Source organism: Macaca fascicularis, chromosome 15, assembly GCF_037993035.2.
Source record: "Macaca fascicularis isolate 582-1 chromosome 15, T2T-MFA8v1.1".
In the NCBI taxonomy this organism is placed as follows: domain Eukaryota; kingdom Metazoa; phylum Chordata; class Mammalia; order Primates; family Cercopithecidae; genus Macaca; species Macaca fascicularis.
Genome location: NC_088389.1, coordinates 81,519,807 through 81,540,366, shown reverse-complemented (window position 1 = coordinate 81,540,366; position 20,560 = coordinate 81,519,807). Strand labels below are relative to the sequence as shown.

Here is a 20,560-nt window from a genome sequence, read left to right as displayed (position 1 = left end):
GTGCAGCTGGAGGCCAGTGTCCTCTGTGAACTAATATAGAAACAGAAAACTAAATATCACATGTTCTCAGTTATAAGTAGAGGCTAAACCCTGAGTACACATGGACATAAAGATGGAACACTAGACACTAAGGAACTGAAAAAGGAGGGGAGCAAGGGCTATAAACCTTCTTATTGGGTACTGTGTTCACCATCTGGGTGATGGGATCAACAGAAGCCCAAACCTCAGCATCCTGCAATATACCCTTGTAGCAAACCTGCACATGTACTCCCTGAATCTAAAATTAAAAAAAAAAAAAAAAGATTTTCAGTCGGCAAGCTAGAGAGCCAGGAGAGCTGATGGCATAGTTCCAGTTTGAGCCCAAAGACTGTAGAACCAGGAAGGCTGATGGTGTAAGTTCACATTCAAGTCAGAAGGCAAGAGAAGACTGATGTCCCAGCTCGAAGGCAGGCAGAGAGAAAGGAATCTTTCTTACTCAGCTTTTATTCTATTCAGACTTTCAACAGATTAAATGACATCCATCCATATCGGGGTGGGCGATCTACTTTATTCAGTCTACTGATTAAAATATTAATCTCATCCAGGAACATCCTCATGGACACACCTAGAAATATAGCTAACCAAATATTTGGACAGTGAAGTTGACACATAAAATTAACCATCACATGTGCCATTCAGTAGTAGCAGATCTCTACCTGTTTACCTCAAGAAATCTGTAAGACTTTGACGGTTCGTTATTTTTGCCAGGAAGTAGAACATTTCAAAGATATTTTTAAATGTTATCTTCCCTTCCACTTCTTAAATTCCTTGTTTCAGGAAACGTCCCAGAAGGATTATACTAATTTATTTCCTCATTCCTTTTTCATGACAACAGCTTTCTGGGATGTTGCCCCAAGTTTATTTTCAGAGTAAAGTTCTTTTTTTCCAAAAATTTCTTTTCTTATTGATAGTTTTTTAAATGTTCATATTTTAAGTCAGTTGATGATAATCATGAATTTCAAATGTATGTCTTTTAACAGATTTGCAAGATGAGGAAAAAAATGGGAGCAAATATTTTTCTCTACATCATTTAGTAGGAAAGGATTGTTTATTTTAAAGGAGCAAGATAGTTGAATGTAAAAGGTGCTATAATCAAGAACATTTAGCAAAAAATGTAGGTAAACAGAAACTGTAGAGTAAAGCAATTCCAAAGAGAGTAATGGAGCCCAGAGTAATTGACTTTAGTCTGGTAAAGCTAAATATCCTGTTTAATGAAGACTGAAGACTTCATTCCATACTCTCCCTTTTTATGCTATGATTATACTTATTGGCATTACTAAAGTATATATGAGTATAAAGTAGTAGTTAATAATGTGTCTATATTAGTTTCCGAGGGCTGCTATAACAGAGTTCCATAAACAAGATGGCTTAGAACAAGATATTTATTGTCTCAAAGTGGTGGAGACTAGAAAAGTACAAAATGAAGTTGTCAGCAGAGTTGGGTCCTGAGGGCTGTGAAGGAGAATCTGTTCCATTCCTCTCTTAGTTTCTGGAAGCCTCACGTATTCCTTGGTTTATAGACGGCATTGTCCTTGTGTTTTCACATTGTCTTCACTCTACACATCTGTCTTCCCTTGTCTGTGTTTCTGCTTTTTGTAAGGATATCCTTCCTGTTGGATTAGGGCCCATCCTAATGACCTCATTTTAACATGATTACCTCTGCAAAGATCCTATCTCCAAATAAAATCACATTGTGAGGTCCTGGGGATTAGGACTTCAACATACTTTTAGATGGGAGTGGTAGGGTACAATTTAACCCATAAAATGTGTCTTATGGTTTTTAAGATACATTTGTTGATTCGGTGCTCCTTTTGTAGACCATTACTAATGCATGTTGAATTTTTGTCATGGCCTTTGGTGTTATATGGAACACTGCTCTGGCAGAATTTAACGGGAACATGATAGATTAAAATGTTCCATGCTGAAGTGATTATTGTAAACAGTTTTGTGAACCTTTAACATATGAATATGTGTTGTGAATCTACAGAAAAGTATAGGCACATCTTTTCCCTGATTTGCTTGGTTGTATTATACCTATTAATATTAACCAAAAGACTGTTGTTCCATGAAAAATATTGTGGGAAATGCTGAACTAAAGACAAAAGACATGCTCCATGGCACAGTAAGTAGCTTTAAGGTCCCAAGATGATTACCATGGTGGATCGAAGGGTGAGAGGGACAAGTAAGTTTCAGGAGTAACCCATGGAACACATGCATATACACTTTGATATATTGAAATGATGCTCTTATATCAACAGTAAGTTACACACATTAAGTGATTCTTATCCTTGTTATGAATTTGGTATAAATATTAGCACAGTATCTTGCTCAGCTTACATTTATGGCTAGTTTTTTGTATTTTCAAGGTAGTCACCTACCGTGACCAATGTGATAACAAATAGGCCAGTAGAAATGGAAGAAATGGAAGCTATGTTTATAAAAATCCTACCCATGTTCCTGACTTGATGAATGTAGTGATCTATCAACTTGCAAAGTATAATTTGGAAACCAGTGCGTCAGAGCTTTATGAAATCCATAATAATCTTGACTAATGTGGTGAATTCCTGCTTCATTGATTTTCATGCATTTGGCAACTTGATTCTATTAGCACTTTTCAGTGTCATTTAATAATATTAGTATGTCTTTTGAATGCAGCCTATGTCTTTTATTTTTCAGTGGTCAGGTACACATCAACTTTATACATTCTGCTGAAACGAAACATCTGTAATGAAATCCTTGGTATTTTATAAAAGGTTTTTCGCTTTTTTTTTTTTTTTTAACTTCTTTCAAACCTTGTTCTTACTCCCTGAAGATTGAACCACTGTTTTAAAAACAGTGTTCACGCCTTATTCTCATCAAGAATCTTCAAACCAGAAGATTAGATAAAAAATTATTGGCCGGTTGCAGTGGCTCACGCCTGTAATCCCAGCACTTTGGGAGGCTGAACCGGGTGGATCACAAGTTCAAGAGATCGAGACTATCCTGGCTAACATGGTGAAACCCCGTCTCTACTAAAAATACAAAAATTAGCTGGATGTGGCGGCGCGTGCCTGTAATCCTAGCTGCTCAGGGGGCTGAGGCAGGAGAATTGCTTGAACCTAGAAGGTAGAGGTAGCAGTGAGCCGAGATTGTGCCACTGCACTCCAGCCTGGTGACAGAGTGAGACTCCATCTCAAAAATTATTTATGTTTTTATCAATTCAGAATTAGAATTGCAGTTATCTTTTAGGTCAGTTGATACATTTTTTCCTGTTTTCTATTTCCTTATGTTTCATTCATTCATACTTGTTTGTACACAGCAAGAGCCTTGCCAGGCAGTCCTGTAATTGTAGCACTTTGGGAGGCTGAGGTGGGTGCATAACTTGAGGCTAGGAGTTCAAGACCAGCCTGGTCAACATGGCAAAACCCTGTCGCTACTAAAAATACACAGAAAAATGAGCTGGGTGTGGTGGTGCACAACTGTAATCCCAGCTAGTCAAGAGGCTGAGGGTTGAGAATCGCTTGAACCGAGGAGGCAGAGGTTGCAGTAAGCTGCGATCCCGCCACTACATTCCAGCAAGTCTCTGTCTCAAAAAATAAAAAAATAAAAAATAAAAAGAAGTTAGAGCCTCTAGTTTAGCTAGTTTAATTACAAAATCCAAAGGAAGTACTTAGTAAATGTTTTATTGAATGATTTAATGAATTAATTTCATTGAGCACCTGCGTGTGGAATATTTTTGTGTGTATCCTATAGGAAAATATATTAATTAGTGATATAAAATACATTTTTCAGGCCATACACTTGACTTTTTGTAAGATCTTTGGTGGTAACAGTTCCCAAATAAAGTACTACTATTTTGCCGTTGCCTACTATATGTCAAAGTTTGGATCATAATCCAAACTACAGTTAACCTGTGTTTGTTAGAAGGTTATAAAGAAAATATTTGGATATTTTGAAAAATATTTATTTTAAGATATCCAACTTTTGATGGATGACTTCAGCTGGCATGTATTCTGGCAGTATTAAAATGAAGAAATGTTTTCTTTGAGCTATATATATCTTATATTTACATTTTTACAAAATTTTACTGTCTATTGCTGAAGTGAGATAAAGGAACAATAGTCTCTAGGACTAATTTAATGCCTGATTTACACTTTGACAGCAGCATCCCCAAAACATGAATCTTTGGATGAAACTGCATTTTAAAAGATTTTTTCTTATGAATTATGTCTATCAAATGATTTGCAAATAATATCTAGTTGAGTTTTATTTTTAATAGTTTAGATTTTGATAATTTTATAAGAATTATGTAAATACTGTACTGTTAGATATAGTAAATTAAGAAGCAAGTAAAATTAAAGCAGAAGGCTCATCTATAAAACCTTTTTTTTTTTAAAAATTATACTTTAAGTTCTGGGATACACGTGCAGAACGTGCAGGTTTGTTACATAGGTATACACGTGCCATGGTGGTTTGCTGCACCAGTCAACCTGTTACCTACATTAGGTCTTTCTCTAAATGCTATCCCTTCCCTAGCCCCCCACCCCCAACAGGGTCTAGCGTGTGATGTTCCCCTTCCTGTGTCCATGTGTTCTCATTGTTCAACTCCAACTTATGAGTGAGAACATGTGGTGTTTGGTTTTCTGTTCCTGTGTTAGTTTGCTGAGAATGATGGTGTCCAGCTTCATCCATGTCCCTGCAAAGGACATGAACTCATCCTTATTTATGGCTGCATAGTATTCCATGGTGTATATGTACCACATTTTCTTTATCCAGTCTATCATTGATGGGCATTTGGGTAGGTTCCAAGCCTTTGCTATTGTGAACAGTGCCGCAATAAATATACGTGTGCATGTGTCTTTATAGTAGAATGATATATAATCCTTTAGGTATATACCCAGTAATGGGACTGCTGAGTCAACTGGTATTTATGGTTCTAGATCCTTGAGGAATCTCCACACTGTCTTCCACAATGGTTGAACAAATTTACACTCCCACCAACAGTGTAAAAGCATTTCTGTTTCTCCACATCCTCTCCAGCATCTGTTGTTTCCTAGTTTTTTAATGATCACCATGCTAACTGGTGTGAGATGCTATCTCATTGTGGTTTTGATTTGCATAATGACCAGTGATGATGAGCTTTTTTTCGTATGTTTGTTGGCTACATAAACATCTTCTTTTGCAGAGTGTCTGTTCATATCTTTCGCCCACTTTTTGATGGGGTTTTTTTTTTTTTATTGTAAATTTGTTTAAGTTACTTGTGGATTCTGGATATTAGCCCTTTGTCAGATGGATAGATTGCAAAACTTTTCCCATTCTGTAGGTTGCCTGTTCACTCTGATGATACTTTATTTTACTGTGCAAAAGCTCTGTCGTTTTATTAGATCCCATTTGTCAATTTTGGCTTTTGTTGCCATTGCTTTTGGTGTTTTAGTCATGAAGTCTTTGCCCATGCCTATGTCCTGAATGGTATTGCATAGGATAAAACTATTTTTTCTATAATTAATACTTAGTGGAAAGAGCCACTTATTGAAATTGCTATAGGAAAATCAAAATTATTTGGTAATTTTGAACACTTTACACTAAAGCTTTGGGAATCAGAAGGGGCAGCATTCACTGCTTTTATTAACTGAAGTGCCTGGTACAGAGTCTGGCACATCATGTACGATATATAGAGCTCAGGAGATTTTTATTGAGTTTCAGTCTTTGGTTTAATGGTGTAATATAGTTAGTTTCTATGGACAATTAGGGAAAACACATGAATTCAATGACTAATGGTAGTTGAGGCAGTACTGAAAAATTCTTAAAATAGTGTCAATACGTATAAGAATCTCAATTTGTTCTATGAATTTAACAGAGGATCATTGTGAAAGTAATTGAGAAAATTTGTACGTCCCTTTCTATTTATTTTCACATCTTGGTCAATCTTTGAGGTTCTATTTACTCAGTTTCTGATGACTCTAACAAAGAACTTTAATTATTCCCCAGATACTGAGTTTATATATAATAATTTTTAAGAAAGTCATTGTAAAATAAGAGTTTAAGGGAAGAACTTTGATTCAATGAAGAATAATTATAGAAAGCTATCATAGAAGTCTTTAACATAAGATAGACATTTTAGTTTAAGTTTGTTTTGAAATTATGTTTTGACATGAATCTCTTCCAATGTAGTCTGTTAATTTCTCTTCTCTTCTCTTCTCTTCTCTTCTCTTGAGACAGAGTCTCTCTCTGTCACCCAAGCTGGAGTGCAGTGGTGCCATCTTTGCTCACTGCAACCTCTGCCTCCTGGGGCTCAAGTGATTCTCCTGCCTCATCCTCCTGAGTAGCTGAGATTACAGGCATCTGCTATCACTCCTGGCTAATTTTTTTTTTTTTTTTTTTTTTTTTTTTTTAGAGATGGGGCTTCACTATATTGGCCAGTCTGGTCTTAAACTCCTGACCTCAAGTGATCTGCCTGCCTTGGCCTCCCAAAGTGCTGGGATTATAGGCATGAGCCAATGCGCCCAGCCTATTAATTTCTTGTAATTAAATCATTTTATTAATAAATTTATAATATATCTTGCTGAAATCACTATTTTTTCCCTAGTTTTTAAGGAATCTCAATAAACATAATTGACTCATGTTCATATATGAGAAGGTATCAACATTATTAATTTTTAATCTCCTATTTTGCTAACTTAAATTATTTCACATACTTAACATTAGAAAGCTTTTTGTTCAAAGAAGTTAAGTAGTATTTGGATAGTTTACCAAATTAATATGAAAAATTCACATTCAAGACTAGATTATTCTCTGTGTCTTAGAAGAAGAGATATAAATAGCTTCTATTTTGAAGATGGGTAAGCTGAGATAACTGAATTTAAGTAACTAGATCAAAGTAAAATTTAGTTAACTTTGAGCAGCTAGATTTGAACTCTTATCAGGACAACATCCTACATATAATGGACTCTTCATATATGGTTCTTAAATTGAAATGAACAAAATTGAACTCAATAACCTGAATTTTTTACTTTTACTTCATGTATTAAACTATCCTACTTTAGCAAATTTGCATTATGTGTGATTTGTATATCTTCTAAAACTACTTAAGAAACATTTATTTTGAATGCCTTTGTCAACGGAATCCCTTCTGCTTTTTCATCAAGCACTTTCATTTCTGTATGGCATGTAGAACACTTCTTGTTACAAACAAAACTCAAATACTTCTTAATAACTACTTAAGAGAACTATCCTAGTAGAAACAGTGAAAGTAGAATGACATACTACCCATACTGCTGAGACAGCTAGAATTCCAGTAAAATAATGCAGACTCTATAAAGTACTATCTCACTGTTTAGATGAGAGGTCAAGAAAACAGTTACTTGGTTTCTAAAAGATAAGGGCATCACTGTTAACATGTGGGGAAAAGAGACTGAAAGAAGCTAACTTTTGCATTGTGTCCTTAATAGGGCTGGGTCCCCACCAACTAGGTTAACTTAGTTCATCAAAATTCAAACCTCTTTTTTCTTTTCCATATTTTTCAGGAAAAAACTTGAATTAATTTCAGTGGTGTTCTTAACATAATGCCACTAACAGGAGCAAGCTCCAAGAATGGAATTCAGGTCTTTCTGATTACCATATGCCTACTCATCTCACCTCACTATAATATTAGAGAGTATCTCTTCCACCAAATAAGTATACAAGTTCATTCATGCAGAAATATGAATAAAAGTTATTAAAATATTTGAAATTGTCATGAGGGAAGAAACTGAAGAAGTTACTTATTTCACTTTGAGAAACGCAGTTTATAGTCATGTGCATATATCTTCTGAGGACTAAGAATTTGGTCTTTATAAATTCATTTTATGTATATCTAAAAATGAAAATTGAGCTCATGTGCTATATACATTTAGAAGTAGTTGACTGTGTCACACACCGTGACTTATGCCTATAATTCCAGCATTTTGGGAGGCTGAGGCAGGAGGATCATTTGATACCAGGAGTTCGAGACCAGCCTGGGCAACATAGTGAGACCCTGTCTCTGCAAAAATATAATAAAAAATTAGCTGGGCATGGTACTGCACACCTGTAGTCCTAGCTACTTGGGAGGCTGACATGGGAAGATTGCCTGAGCCCAGGAGTTTGAGACTGCAGTGAGCTTTGAAATCCAACCTGGGCCACAGAGGGAAGCCCTGTTTCCAGGAAAATAAAAATAAATAAAAAAGTAGTTGACTATAATTGTCTAACCTAGGTATTGACACAACAAAGTAATGTTTGGATGTCTTGGTTTACAACCTCTTTAAGAGTTGTAAGCCTAACTTTCCCTTTCCAGTTCTTCATGATACAACCCCAGAAGGTTAAACTATGCTCCTTCTAACATAGGTCCAGTCTCATTTTCTTCCTTATGTGTAATCCTTGTATCTTAGTACATGTTAATTATGAATTCATGTGCTAAATAATTGTTCTTACTCTGATTAATGTCCTTATACTAATTATATTTGCACTTTAACAAAATAATCATGGTTTATGTATAGATAAAACCTTATGCTGAAAAAGAAAATAATTAAAAATATGTAAGATAGGCTTATGAATGTATGTTAGTTAACAACAGGGAAAGGAGTGAAACTATCTTAATGGTAAAATTTTGAAATTATGTGAGCAGCTTAAAAAATGCATTGACTGAGTTGAATTTATCAAGCAAATGTATTCTGCGACTAGAAGAATTCTTTTTTCTGCTTAGATACATATTACAGATTCATTCATGTTTACACACTACTTTCACATTTTGTATTTAGATGGGTAACCTTTTATTTGAAACATTATATTAATACTTTCTTCAAACCTATTATACTTGCTCTTTTTGTGTTCTACAGAGCCAAGAAAATGATGAGCTAAGAGATGCCCATGAAAAACGCAAGGAAAGGCTACAGATGTTACAGACCAACTACAGAGCAGTAAAAGAGCAATTAAAACAGTGGGAAGAAGGCAGTGGCATGTGAGTTACATAGCTCATAAAGGCATATCCCTAAATATTAAATGGAATGGAGTAGCATTATATAGGTGTCTTAATGGCTTTTGTTTGATTTTAAAGAAATTATTTGGTAGTCAAATCTTTATTGTGAATTTTTAAATGGAAAATATAACAAGTTAAAACAGGAATGTGTTGGTAATAACTACAAATTTTCCTCATTTGCAGATATCATTAGCATCCAATGATTATGAATTATTGTACACATTTTTAATATCAGTGGAATAACTTAAAAGTATGTGATTTAAAGCAAAAATGGTTAATATCCATGTAACTGAAAAAATTGCTTTCAAATAAATAAAATACCGGTGTTAAAATGTTTGTAACTCCAAAAGTGTTTAAATTTTAATGGAAAGACTAGAGAAATGTGAAATTCACATATATAGTTAACTATCTTAAAACTACTTCAACCTAGTATGCAATTTGAAGATCTTTACTATCCATCAGTTTGTTCTCCAGCTTATCTGAATGAATTGGCTGTCTCAGTTCAGTTGCTCTGAACAGGTGTTCAGATCTTGGTTAGTCGTAAGTGGCTCCCCTGTTAACAGTATCAACAGAGGGCAAAGGACTGAATGAGTACAGAAAATCTACTACCCTCTCATCTTTTGAGATGGATCCTTTAGGGCAATGTTGATGATACACATTGGTCTGTTCTGTAGAGAAATAGTGTTTCTAAATTGGCCAGTACAGCACTTTTACAAAATAAAAATGAAGAATTTGTTTTATGTTCAGAAAATGAAAAGTAAAGGGCATTTGGCATCACTTGTAGATAATTGTCACATCTAATTTTTTTCTTTGATGAGTGGAAGTGTTTCATATCACTTGCCAGTAAAGCAGTGATAAAGCAGTTTGTCCTAGTTTTATCCTCTGTTCACCTGACTTTTAACTAATCATTAGAAGAGTGAAATCTACTTTCTGACGTATTCACTGGTAATAGGTTTTTTTTAAAAAAAAGATAAGGGCACTATACCACATTCATCTTGGTTAGCAGCAAATTGCAGATGAGTTGGTTGCAGGTAGAATTTTGTGTGCGGGGGGACCATTAAAATTCTACAGTGTCTATTTTTATTACTACTAGACTGAATGGGAGCAATAGACCTTAGAATATCATGTGTCTGCTTAAAAGTTTGCTTTCCATACTAGCAGTTCAGCTTCAAAAAAATTATGATAGAGGGTTTTGATTTCTACATGCTTAGGTTTTAGGAAATTCAATCAATAAATGGTGAACTCGAGTTCGAAATTTGGTCAATAGATATTTTTAAATTTTAAGGAATGTATAAAATAATTTTTATTGCACTTCAGACATGTTAATGAAAAAAGCAACTTTGTTTTGAAAATAGGACTGAAATCGGGAAAATAAAGAGAGCAGATCCCCAAAAACTTCGACAAGAAGATTGTGATGCTGTGTGGAATGAACTGGCATATTTCAAAAGGGAAAATCAGGAGCTGATGATTCAAAAGTGAGTTTCGTTTTTAACAATATGGACTTAGATAAAATATTTGGGAGAAGTTTTTTTGTGGCTTAAAGGCCATTAAAGAAACACTTTATACAATTTGAAATAATCTGATTTTTGCCAATAAAAGTAAAGAAAAAAAGACTAGCTTTAAAAAATATATATGTATTATGCAATAACAAGTTGCACAGTTGCTAGCTCTAACAGAAACTGTATAATATGATCTAGGGATTGTGTTAATTAGTGTGGCTCTCATCTGTTGGAGGTGTCGCTCTTCATTAGCCTGTATTTTAGACACTGCCATGCTTCATTTTTGGAATGAGGTGGAGAGGGGATAACCTACCCAGCCATCCTTGTTTGATCTCCCAGATACATACGCAATGCAGAATGCCTGAACTCTCTTGGTTCCCTGCCCTGTCCTGCTAATCCCAGCTGAGCTCATTATGGTGTAGCCTTGCTGCTACTCTTGGAGCTGGAGCTGTCCAAGCTAATTACTGGTAGCAGCAGAACTGCCTGTTAAGGGTCTGGTGTGGATCTGCTAACATGGTCCTTGGTAGTGACCTGCAAAAGACACGAGGGAATTGCCTTCTTTCTTGCTGTGCACTGCCTGTCCTTTGGGCTTACTGCTGATTTTTCCACATAGGTCTTTTAGCTGCCCTAAGTATAAAACTTGATGAAGGATATTCATGTTTTAGAAAACATACAGTTGGTTGCTTGATCTTATAATTCACAGGCTATTATATTCAGCCTGGCAAATAAAGAACATTTATTTATTTATTTTTAAGACTAAAAGGAGTTAGACCAATATAATTAACCTCTTTTGCTACTTAACTATTTCTTCATTTAGAGTTAATTTCTGACAGTCAGGCATACAGCTTTTTAAAGCCTAGATGTCTTTTAGGTTGCTAGAATTTAGCCTTATTATGACATAATGTAATTAAATGTCACTGAATTTTCTTAGGTGTAAATGAGAAGCTTATTTTGTATACTATATGATAACATGTATAACTTTTGTTTACAGCCTTTTCTATGTAATGATAAACTTTTGAGGAAATGACCAGACCGTATGAGATTTAAATGTTGTATACTCCCATTTACCTCTTAAAGTGTAGTATATTAGTTCTAAATATTCGATGCTATAATGAAGTCTCTTATCTTAAAAACTATTTTATAGACTCATAGATTTGTCCCAGAGGCATTTCCTAATAATTTCAGTAGCTTTATTGAAATATAACTCACAAGTCATACAATTCACTTATATAAAGTATACAATTCACTGGTATATTCAGAGCTGTACCATCCATTATCACGTCTATTTTAGAACAGTTTTATCACCCCCCTACTCTCCCCACCAAAGCCCACATGACTTTGTTGTCACTCCCCAACCCTCCTATCCATCCTGCCCAGCCCTATGAAACTACTAATCTTCTTCCCGCGTTTATAGATTTGCCTATTCTAGACATTTCTTATAAATGGTATCATGTAATATGTGGTCCTAGACTACCTTCTTTCACTTAGCATAACGTTTTCAAGGTTCATCCATGTTGTAAATGTATCAATGCTTTATCTGATGATCTTTAATGACCTGTCTCTAAAAAAGAAAGTAATTTTGAATGAAGTGAATTAGTTGAGAGACCTAATCTAACTATTCAAGAAAATTTAGGAAGGATTACCTATAAGTGATTCATTTGGAGTTTATTTTATTCGTTAATGAAATAGAACTAAAGGAAAAAGTAATGAGGCCTTTTTAAAATTAGATAAGTCAGAATCCTGATCTGTTCACTCAGCAATATTTGCACTTTACGAATAGCTCCTTGAATTAAATGCCAAGTCATTATTAAAGTGTGGACCTTTTCCCTGAAATATGTTGATATTCACTAATGTGATAGCAATTTGTGAAATAGTTATTTTTTAGATCAGTCTTAATTTAGTAACAGGTAATGAAAAAATTTTTAAAAGAATGCTAAAGAATTGAATAAACTTTAATGTAAGCTTTTTGGGGGAGGGTTGCATTATTTTGTGAAACATTTATTCAGGTAACAAATGTGTTTGAGTGCTGTGTGGTAGTCAGTCGGCTAGGTCAATGAAATGAGAGCACCAGACAGACTTTCTACTCTCAGGGAACTTACATGGAAACATGTTTAGTATGAAACATTCTTAATGAAATGTGATGTTAAAAATAAATGTCGGCCGGGCGCGGTGGCTCACGCCTGTAATACCAGCACTTTGGGAGGCCGAGACAGGCAGATCACAAGGTCAGGAAATCGAGACCATCCTGGCTAACATGGTGAAACCCCGTCTCTACTAAAAATACAAAAAAAAATTAGCCAGGCCTGGTGGCGGGCACCTGTAGTCCCAGCTACTCTGGAGGCTGAGGCAGGAGAATGGCGTGAACCCAGGAGGCGGAGCTTGCAGTGAGCCGAGATTGCGCCACCGCACTCCAGCCTGGGCGACAGAGCGAGACTCCGTCTCAAAAAAAAAAAAAAGTCAAAAATGTTAAAAACTAATGTCAAAAAGTGTCATGATAAAACAATCAGGCATTAAATATCAGTGCTATAATCATTCAAGTTTGTTTTGAGGCCAGAAATTTTTTAACGTTGTATGTAGTATGTTGAATGTTTAATGTGCAGTTTTACGAGTTATAACATATATATAAATTTGAGTAACTACCACCACAATCAGTATACCAAATAGTTCTATCATCTCAAAAAATTTCCATATCCTGCCCCTTTGTAGTCAAATCCTCCCACGGCCACTAATACCTGATTTGTTCTCCTTCCCTATAGCTTTGCTTTTTTCAGACTGTCATATGCATAGAATCATACAGGCTGTAACTTTCTGAGACTGGTTTCTTTCTGCATAACGTGTTTGAGATTCATTTAGGTTGGTTAATCTAATATGTTTCTTTTTATTGCTAAATGATACTCCATTTTATGGATGGACCACCTTATCCATCTATTGAAGAACATTTTGGTTTTTTCTAGTCTTTTGCAATTATGAATACAGCTGCTATAGACAGGTTTTTGTGTGAACATAACTTTTTTATTTTTTAAGGGAAGTGCCCAGGAGTTGTATTGCATTCTGGAGATTGCCCTTTCATTCTCTTACCTGTGTCTTTTGAATGGCAAAGTTTTTACTTTTTATGAAATCCAGTTTCAAACCATATCATTTTTAAATTTTACATTCCTAGTGTATGGATATTTTGCAGGCTGACATTTTATCTTGCATTATTGATAGTTATAGGTAAGTCTGCCATGTTATTATTTATATTGTTTCCTTTGTTTCCCATTTACTTCCTTCATATGGGTTACTTAAGCTTTTTTTTTAGAATTTCATTTTATTTTTTCTATCGAGTTTTTGACTGTATCTTTTTGAATAGTTTTTTTTTTTAGTGTTTGCTCTTGGTATTATGTTATACATACATACCTTATTACAGTCTACTGGTGTCAACATTTTATTACTTTAAGTGGAATCTAGAAACCCTGTTTTCATTTACATACCTTTACCCTTCCCCATTATAATATAGTTATCTCAAATATTTTCTCTAATTACATTGAGAACCTCATCACATGACGTGATAGGTTTTGCTTCAACTGTCAAACATAATTTTAAACCACAAAACGTGGGTAGTCTCTTATGTTTACCCATAAGAGATAAATAATTTATGTATGGGTAAATGTAATAGAGGTATTATTTATCCTTTCTACTGTCCTCATTGCTAATCGTCCAAGTTTCTTCTTTTATAATTTTCTTTCAGTTTGAAGAACTTCCTTTAGAATTATTAAAATAGGTTGGCTGGCAGGAAATTCTCTGTTTTCTTTTAAAATATCTTGATTTCTCCTTCATTGTTTGTATTAGTCTGTTTTCACGGTATAAAGAAATACATAAGACTGGATAATTTATAAAGGAAAGAGATTTAATTGACTCACAGTTTCACATGGCTGGGGAGGCCTCAGGAAACTTACAATCATGGTGGAAGGTGAAGGGGAAGCAAGGACCTTCTTCATGTGGTAGCAGGAGAGAGAAGAGTGAGAAGTGAAGGGGGAAGAGTCCCATATAAAACCATCAGATCTCACTAGCATGAGAACATACCAGCATGAGCTCTCACTAGCATGAGAACAACATGAGAACTGCCCCCATGATCCAATCATGGGGAACACATGAGAACACACTAGCATGAGAACAGCATGAGAACTGCCCCCGTGATCCAATCACCTCCCACTAGGTCTCTCCCTGAGCACATGGGGATTATGGGAATTACAGTTCAAGATGAGATTTGGGTGGGGACACAGCTAAACCATATCACTACTGAATGGTATTTTCACTGTATGTAGAATTATAACTTAGCAATTGTTTTTCTTCAGCACTTGAAAAAATTGCTGCTTCCTTTTGGCCTCTGTTGTTTCTGATGCAGCATGCACTATTGAGTCTTTGTTCCACTACTGGTAATGCATCATTCTGTTTACTTGCTTTCAATCATTTTTCCTTTCTCTTTACTCTTCAGAAGTTTGGTCATAACATGTCTTGGCATGGATTTGTTTGGATTTATCCTATTTGGGTTTCTGTTTCCTGAATCCCTAGGTTTGTGACTTTTGTCAAATTTGGGAAATTTTTGTCATTATTTCTTTAAATCCTTTTTAAACCCTACATTTCTTTTCCTTTGACAATTCTAATGACATGAATGCCAGATCTTTTATTATTGTCCTACAGGTCACAGAGAGTCTCTTCAGTTTATTTTTCAGCCTTTCAGTCTAATTTTGTCTCAGTTATTCAGATTTGGTAATTTCTATTGTGTCTTCAAGTTTGCTGATTGTCTCTTCTCTCACGAGCTCATGCAGCAAGTTTTTAATTTTGGCTATTGTAATTTTTAGTTCTAAAATTTCCATTGGGTTCTTCTTTGTATATAATTATTTGCTTACAGTTTCTATTTAATTTATTTTAAGAGTGTTCTTTAATGGTTCACTGGAGCATTTTAATTATGGCTGCCTTAAAGTTCTTGTCAAGTAGTTCTGACATATGTGTTATATCATGGTGGTGGCATCCTTTGAGTATAATTTCATCCTTTGATTATAGATTTTTCTTGTACTTGGTATGATGAATTATTTTTTAATTGTCTCCTGGACATTTGGACTACAGATGTTTCTCAACATACCTTGGGTTATGTCCAGATAAATCCATCATAAGTTGAAAATATCATAGGTCAAAAATGTTGCTGGGCACAGTGGCTCACACCTGTAATCCCAGTACTTTGGGAGGCTTAGACGGGCAGATCACTTGAGGTCAGGGGTTCGAGACCAGCCTGGACAACATGGTGAAACCCCATCTGTACTAAAAATACAAAGATTAGCCAGGCGTGGTGGCTCATGCCTGTAATCTCAGCTACTCAGGAGGCTGAGGCAGGAGAATCGCTTGAACCCGGGAGGTGGAGGTTGTAGTGAACTGAGATCATGCCATTGCACTCCAACCTGAGTCTGGGCGACAGAGTAAGACTCTGTCTCAAAAAAAGAAAGAAAAGAAAATGTATTGAATACATGTAAACTATCAGACATCATAGCTTAGCCTAGACTACCTTAAAATTCTCAGAACACTTACATTAGTTTACAGTTGGGCAAAATTATCTAACACAAACCCATTTTATTTTATTTTATTTTATTTTATTTTATTTTATTTTATTTTATTTATATATATTTTTCGAGACAGAGTCTCGCTGTGTCACTCAGACTGCAGTGCAGTGGTACCATCTTGGCTCACTGCAACCTCTGCCTCCCGGGTTCAAGGGATTCTCCTGCCTCAGCCTCCCGAGTAGCTGGGGCTACAGGAGCTAGCCACCACTTCTGGCTATTTTTTGTAGTTTTAGTAGAAATGGGGTTTCACCATGTTGGCCAGTCTGGCATTGAACTCCTGACCTCAAGTGATCTGCCTGCCTCCACCTCCCAAAGTGCTGGGATTACAGGCATGAGCCACTGCGCCTTGCCAAAATCCATTGTACTGAGTATCTCATATGTCACTTATCTCCAGCCTGGGGAAAGATCAGAATTCAAAATTTGAAGTACGTTAAAATTGCGAAAGCTTTACACCATCATAAAGTTGAAAAATCGTAAGGAGAAGCATTGTAAGTCAGTGATTATCTGTGTTATATTTTGAGACTCTGGGTCTTATTTAAATCTTTTATTTTAACAGGCCTCTGATGATATCATGCCTGAGGGAAAAGGTCACCTCAATACTACTAGGAAAAGGTGGGAGCCTTACTCCTCCCTTTTACCTCTTAACTTTTCCTCTGCTGATATTGCATTGAGAGAGTATGAAGGGGTTACTGCTTAGTGTTGGTGAAAGAACAGGCTTCTCACTCTGCTTTCTTTTTTTCTATTTGTTTTTGCGATGGAGTCTTGCTCTGTCAGCCAGGCTGGATTACAGTGGAGTGATTTTGGCTCACTGCAGCCTCCGCCTCCCGGGTTCAAGTAATCTCCTGCCTCAGCCTCCCGAGTAGCTGGGATTGTAGGTGTGCACCACCATGCCCAGCAAATTTTTGTATTTTCCATAGAGACAGGGTTTCACCATGTTGTCCAGACTGGTCTCGAGCTCTGACCTCAAGTGATCCACCTGCCTTGGCCTCCCAAAGTGCTGGGATTACAGGTGTGAGCCACCATGCCTGGCCCTCACTCTGCTTTCATTGACAGAGTGCTTTTTGTTTTGTTTTTCCCCCCAGTTGATTATGGTTGGGGTAGGGTGGGCATGATGAGCAGGGTTTTTGTTTTACTGGTCCTCCCCTTTCCTGGTCCTTTGGCTAGAGAGAGTAGGCTTTCCTTGAAGCATTTTTTGTTTATGTTCATTGGCACTTCTAGGAGGTGAGTTTCTCTGGGAACTAGGTTGGGTATGTAGGAGGAAAGAAGAAAACTCAAGGAACTCACCACTGTGAGTCACTTCTCTAATGTTGTTCCTCTTCTCCTGAGTTCCATATTCTATCCTTTTCCCTGCTTTTCAAAGTCTCATGTTTGTTGTATTATTTTCTGGGTTTTTATAATTAATTAGCAGGAGGAATAGAGATAAATACATCTACTCCTTGTTGGGAAACAGAAGTTTCAGCTTGGTTTTCTATGGGCCAGGCAGTCTTACTTGAGTAATTCATTAATATCTAGTTTCATACTCAGTCTTAACTATTTAAGTAATAAGATTTACCCCTTTTTCTGTAGTAATAAGTTTCTTTTAAATGTAAGGTTAGAATCTACAAAAAAAGGATATACTATTAATACTACCTTTAAACCAAATTTAAATAGTACTTCCAAATCCAATTTTAAAAGTTAACTTTTAAAGACTTTTATAAAACATTGTATGGCAACTGTACATCAATTTACAAAATACGGTTAAAAATATAATGCTACCACTGACTGAGATTATAGAGTTTCTACCATTGAGTATGGTTAGAAATATTAGTTGCTGCTATTACATGAGAATCTGAGAACTTAAAAAACTTACATGGAATATAGTTCCTATAATATTTCATTTATATTTATAAGATATATTTATTATATCATAACTATATTTCAATAAAAAGACCAAGAACTTAGTAATCTGTGAACTGATAAATTGGCTGGTTCCTTCAGTATTTAATGAGCATTCATGTGTTCATTTATTCATTCATTCAGTATTTAAACAATATAATTCAGAGCCAGGCACTAACTAGGGGCTGAACATATAGTAAAGATTAATAGTTTCAAGCTCTAGGAAGACTTAATTTAAGTAGGGGTATCTGCCATTTGCTAGTGAGGTGAAACCATTCTTTGGAAGCTAGATAGTAAGAGGCAAGCTTTCAGAAATGCCAGCAGTCTTAGTCAGCTTTCTCACTCAGTTGAAGTTGTTGCCTTACCAATGCTAAATCAGATGGAGTAGCTAACAGAGTCCAACATATGCTACCATTCTCCCAAGTGAAAGTATTAGTAAAAAAAATTTGTGTATATTCTTTCAGAATGGTGATATAAAACTGTAATAAGGGGCTCAAGTACAGCAGAAAATTAAGCTTTTCTAATCCAGCAAATTATATATTACACATTGTCAACCACAGTTGCATAATCTTGCTAGGAATCCTGGGTGTGCTGACATTCATTGTGTGTTTTCTGTGTCCTTGGCTAAATAAATCAGAAATGTACAGTGGTTTTAGTAATAGGTTTTTCTATAGTAATCTGTAGCCTATGTAAAATGCTTCAGCTGGGTACTTTTCTAGGCACAGGTAAACAGAGAGAAATAATATGTTACCCCTTTTATCAGGTCCTCATAACATAATAGAGAAGACAAGCAAAAGTGTGATTAAAAGCCATAATAGAATATTAAGGACACAAGGCAGGGAAAGCTGTATTCTGCTTGCAAGTGGAAAAAGAGCTAAAGCAAATATCTTTCTGATATAACAAAATGCTGTAGACTGGGTGGCTTAACAGACATGTATTTCTCATAGTTTTGGAGGCTGAGAAATTCAAGATCATGGTGCCAGTGGATTAGGTTCCTGATGAGGGCTCTCTTCCTGGCTTGTAGATGGCTGCCTTCTCAGTGTATTATCACATTTCAGATTTCTCGTCTTAAAAAGCCACTCAAACCATCATGAGGACCCCTTTCTATCCCTGATTGCTACTCAAAGTCCCCATCTCCAACTGTCATCACATTAGGGGTTAGAGTTTCAACTGAGTTCAAATCTGATGTATGAACACAGTTATAACTGACATATGTCATATATAACACATGTGTCACATACGGATTTTGAGGGGACCTGATTAAGTCCATAGCAATCAATATTTTAGACTATGATTTAAGGATAATTAAAGCAAGGACAGAAAAAATCTAGGCAAATTGTTAAATAACCAGGAGGTAACTAAAGGATACTTGTTCAAATTCTCGCCAGTATATGAAAAAGCTGGTCACACTCTCTTTAAAACAAAGTTTTTCTTCAACACTCTGGCACTGTCTCTTCTGGTTTTATCTCTGTACCTCTGGCCACCTATTCACATTCTCCACTGTTACCTTTTCCCCTGAAATCAGCTGTTTACTGTTGCAGTATTTTTAAACTTTGTCATAAGCATTCTCTGTACTTCATTTGCATATTTGCCTATGACAATCTCATCTATCATCCCGTGATTTTAGTAATTTCTTGCCGATTGACTTTCAGACCTGTGTATCTAGTATAGACCCCTCTTTCTGAACTGCAACTAAGTATGTCCAAATGTCTACACAACATCTCCCTTTGGATGTCTCACTGAGATTCAACATGTTTGAAACCAAATTCATAATCTCCAAATTTATTCCCGTCCATTATTCTAAATCTTAATAAATGGTATTATAATCTATCAGTTTCCTCAAACCAGAAACCTAGGGTGCTATAAGTTTATTTATTATTTTTTTTCTGACCTCTCCTCACTGAAGTCCATACTAAGCCTTAATATTTCACATCACAAACATCCTTAGTATGTATCTTATTTCTTTCCATCCTCACTGTTAAGCCCTTATTCATACCACCACCATTTCTTCCCTAGTCAACTAGAATAAACTCATAAACATCTGCATCCACTCTTATCTCTTCATATCTATTTTCAACGGTGCTGCAGATTGACCTTTTAAACTATAATTCTGAGAATGTCTCTCATCTGTTTAAAAACTTCTAGTATCTTTCCATTGCTCTTTAAACAAATCTGAGTTCATTATATAACACACTTGAATATCAGCCCCTCCCTTTTTTTTTTTTTTTTTTTACAATTTCTGCTTTCCCTTTTGTTTCATATCTAAAAATAAGTATGAGAATACAAAATATTTGCACAGAATTACTAATGTTTTCCTAGTTGATACTGAGAATTCTGGTAAGTTTGTCAATGAAGGCAGTTGAGCTGGAGTCAGTAGTAAAGGGGTTTTGAATTCATAATCCAAAAACTTCCATTTTATTTTATAGAAGTAGGAAATTTTACCCCCATATATTATAAGTAGATACATCTTCTTTATTTCAATGATCTTTCGGTCATTTTTTCTTAATGATAAAATGTTAGCTACAGATCAGTGGCATAACTCAGATTGGAGTACTTCTTCTCTTTGGGGTTAAATATTAAAT

The 20,560-nt window shown here is 35.6% G+C and overlaps 1 protein-coding gene across 13 annotated transcripts in view; it reads left to right on the top strand.

The window, feature by feature from the left end:
• The window catches only part of CNTLN (centlein), a 369,520-nt gene that overhangs the window by 196,393 nt on the left and 152,567 nt on the right, over positions 1-20,560 (top strand). For all 13 annotated transcript variants that reach the window (XR_012424673.1, XR_012424675.1, XR_012424672.1 and 10 more), the window contains 2 exons: positions 8,871-8,992; positions 10,366-10,485. Coding sequence is in view for 8 of the 13 variants with exons in the window: in XM_074017428.1 (XP_073873529.1) it covers positions 8,871-8,992; positions 10,366-10,485 (242 nt within the window). In the remaining 5 variants the exon portion in view is untranslated. The remainder of the gene's footprint in view (positions 1-8,870; positions 8,993-10,365; positions 10,486-20,560) is intronic.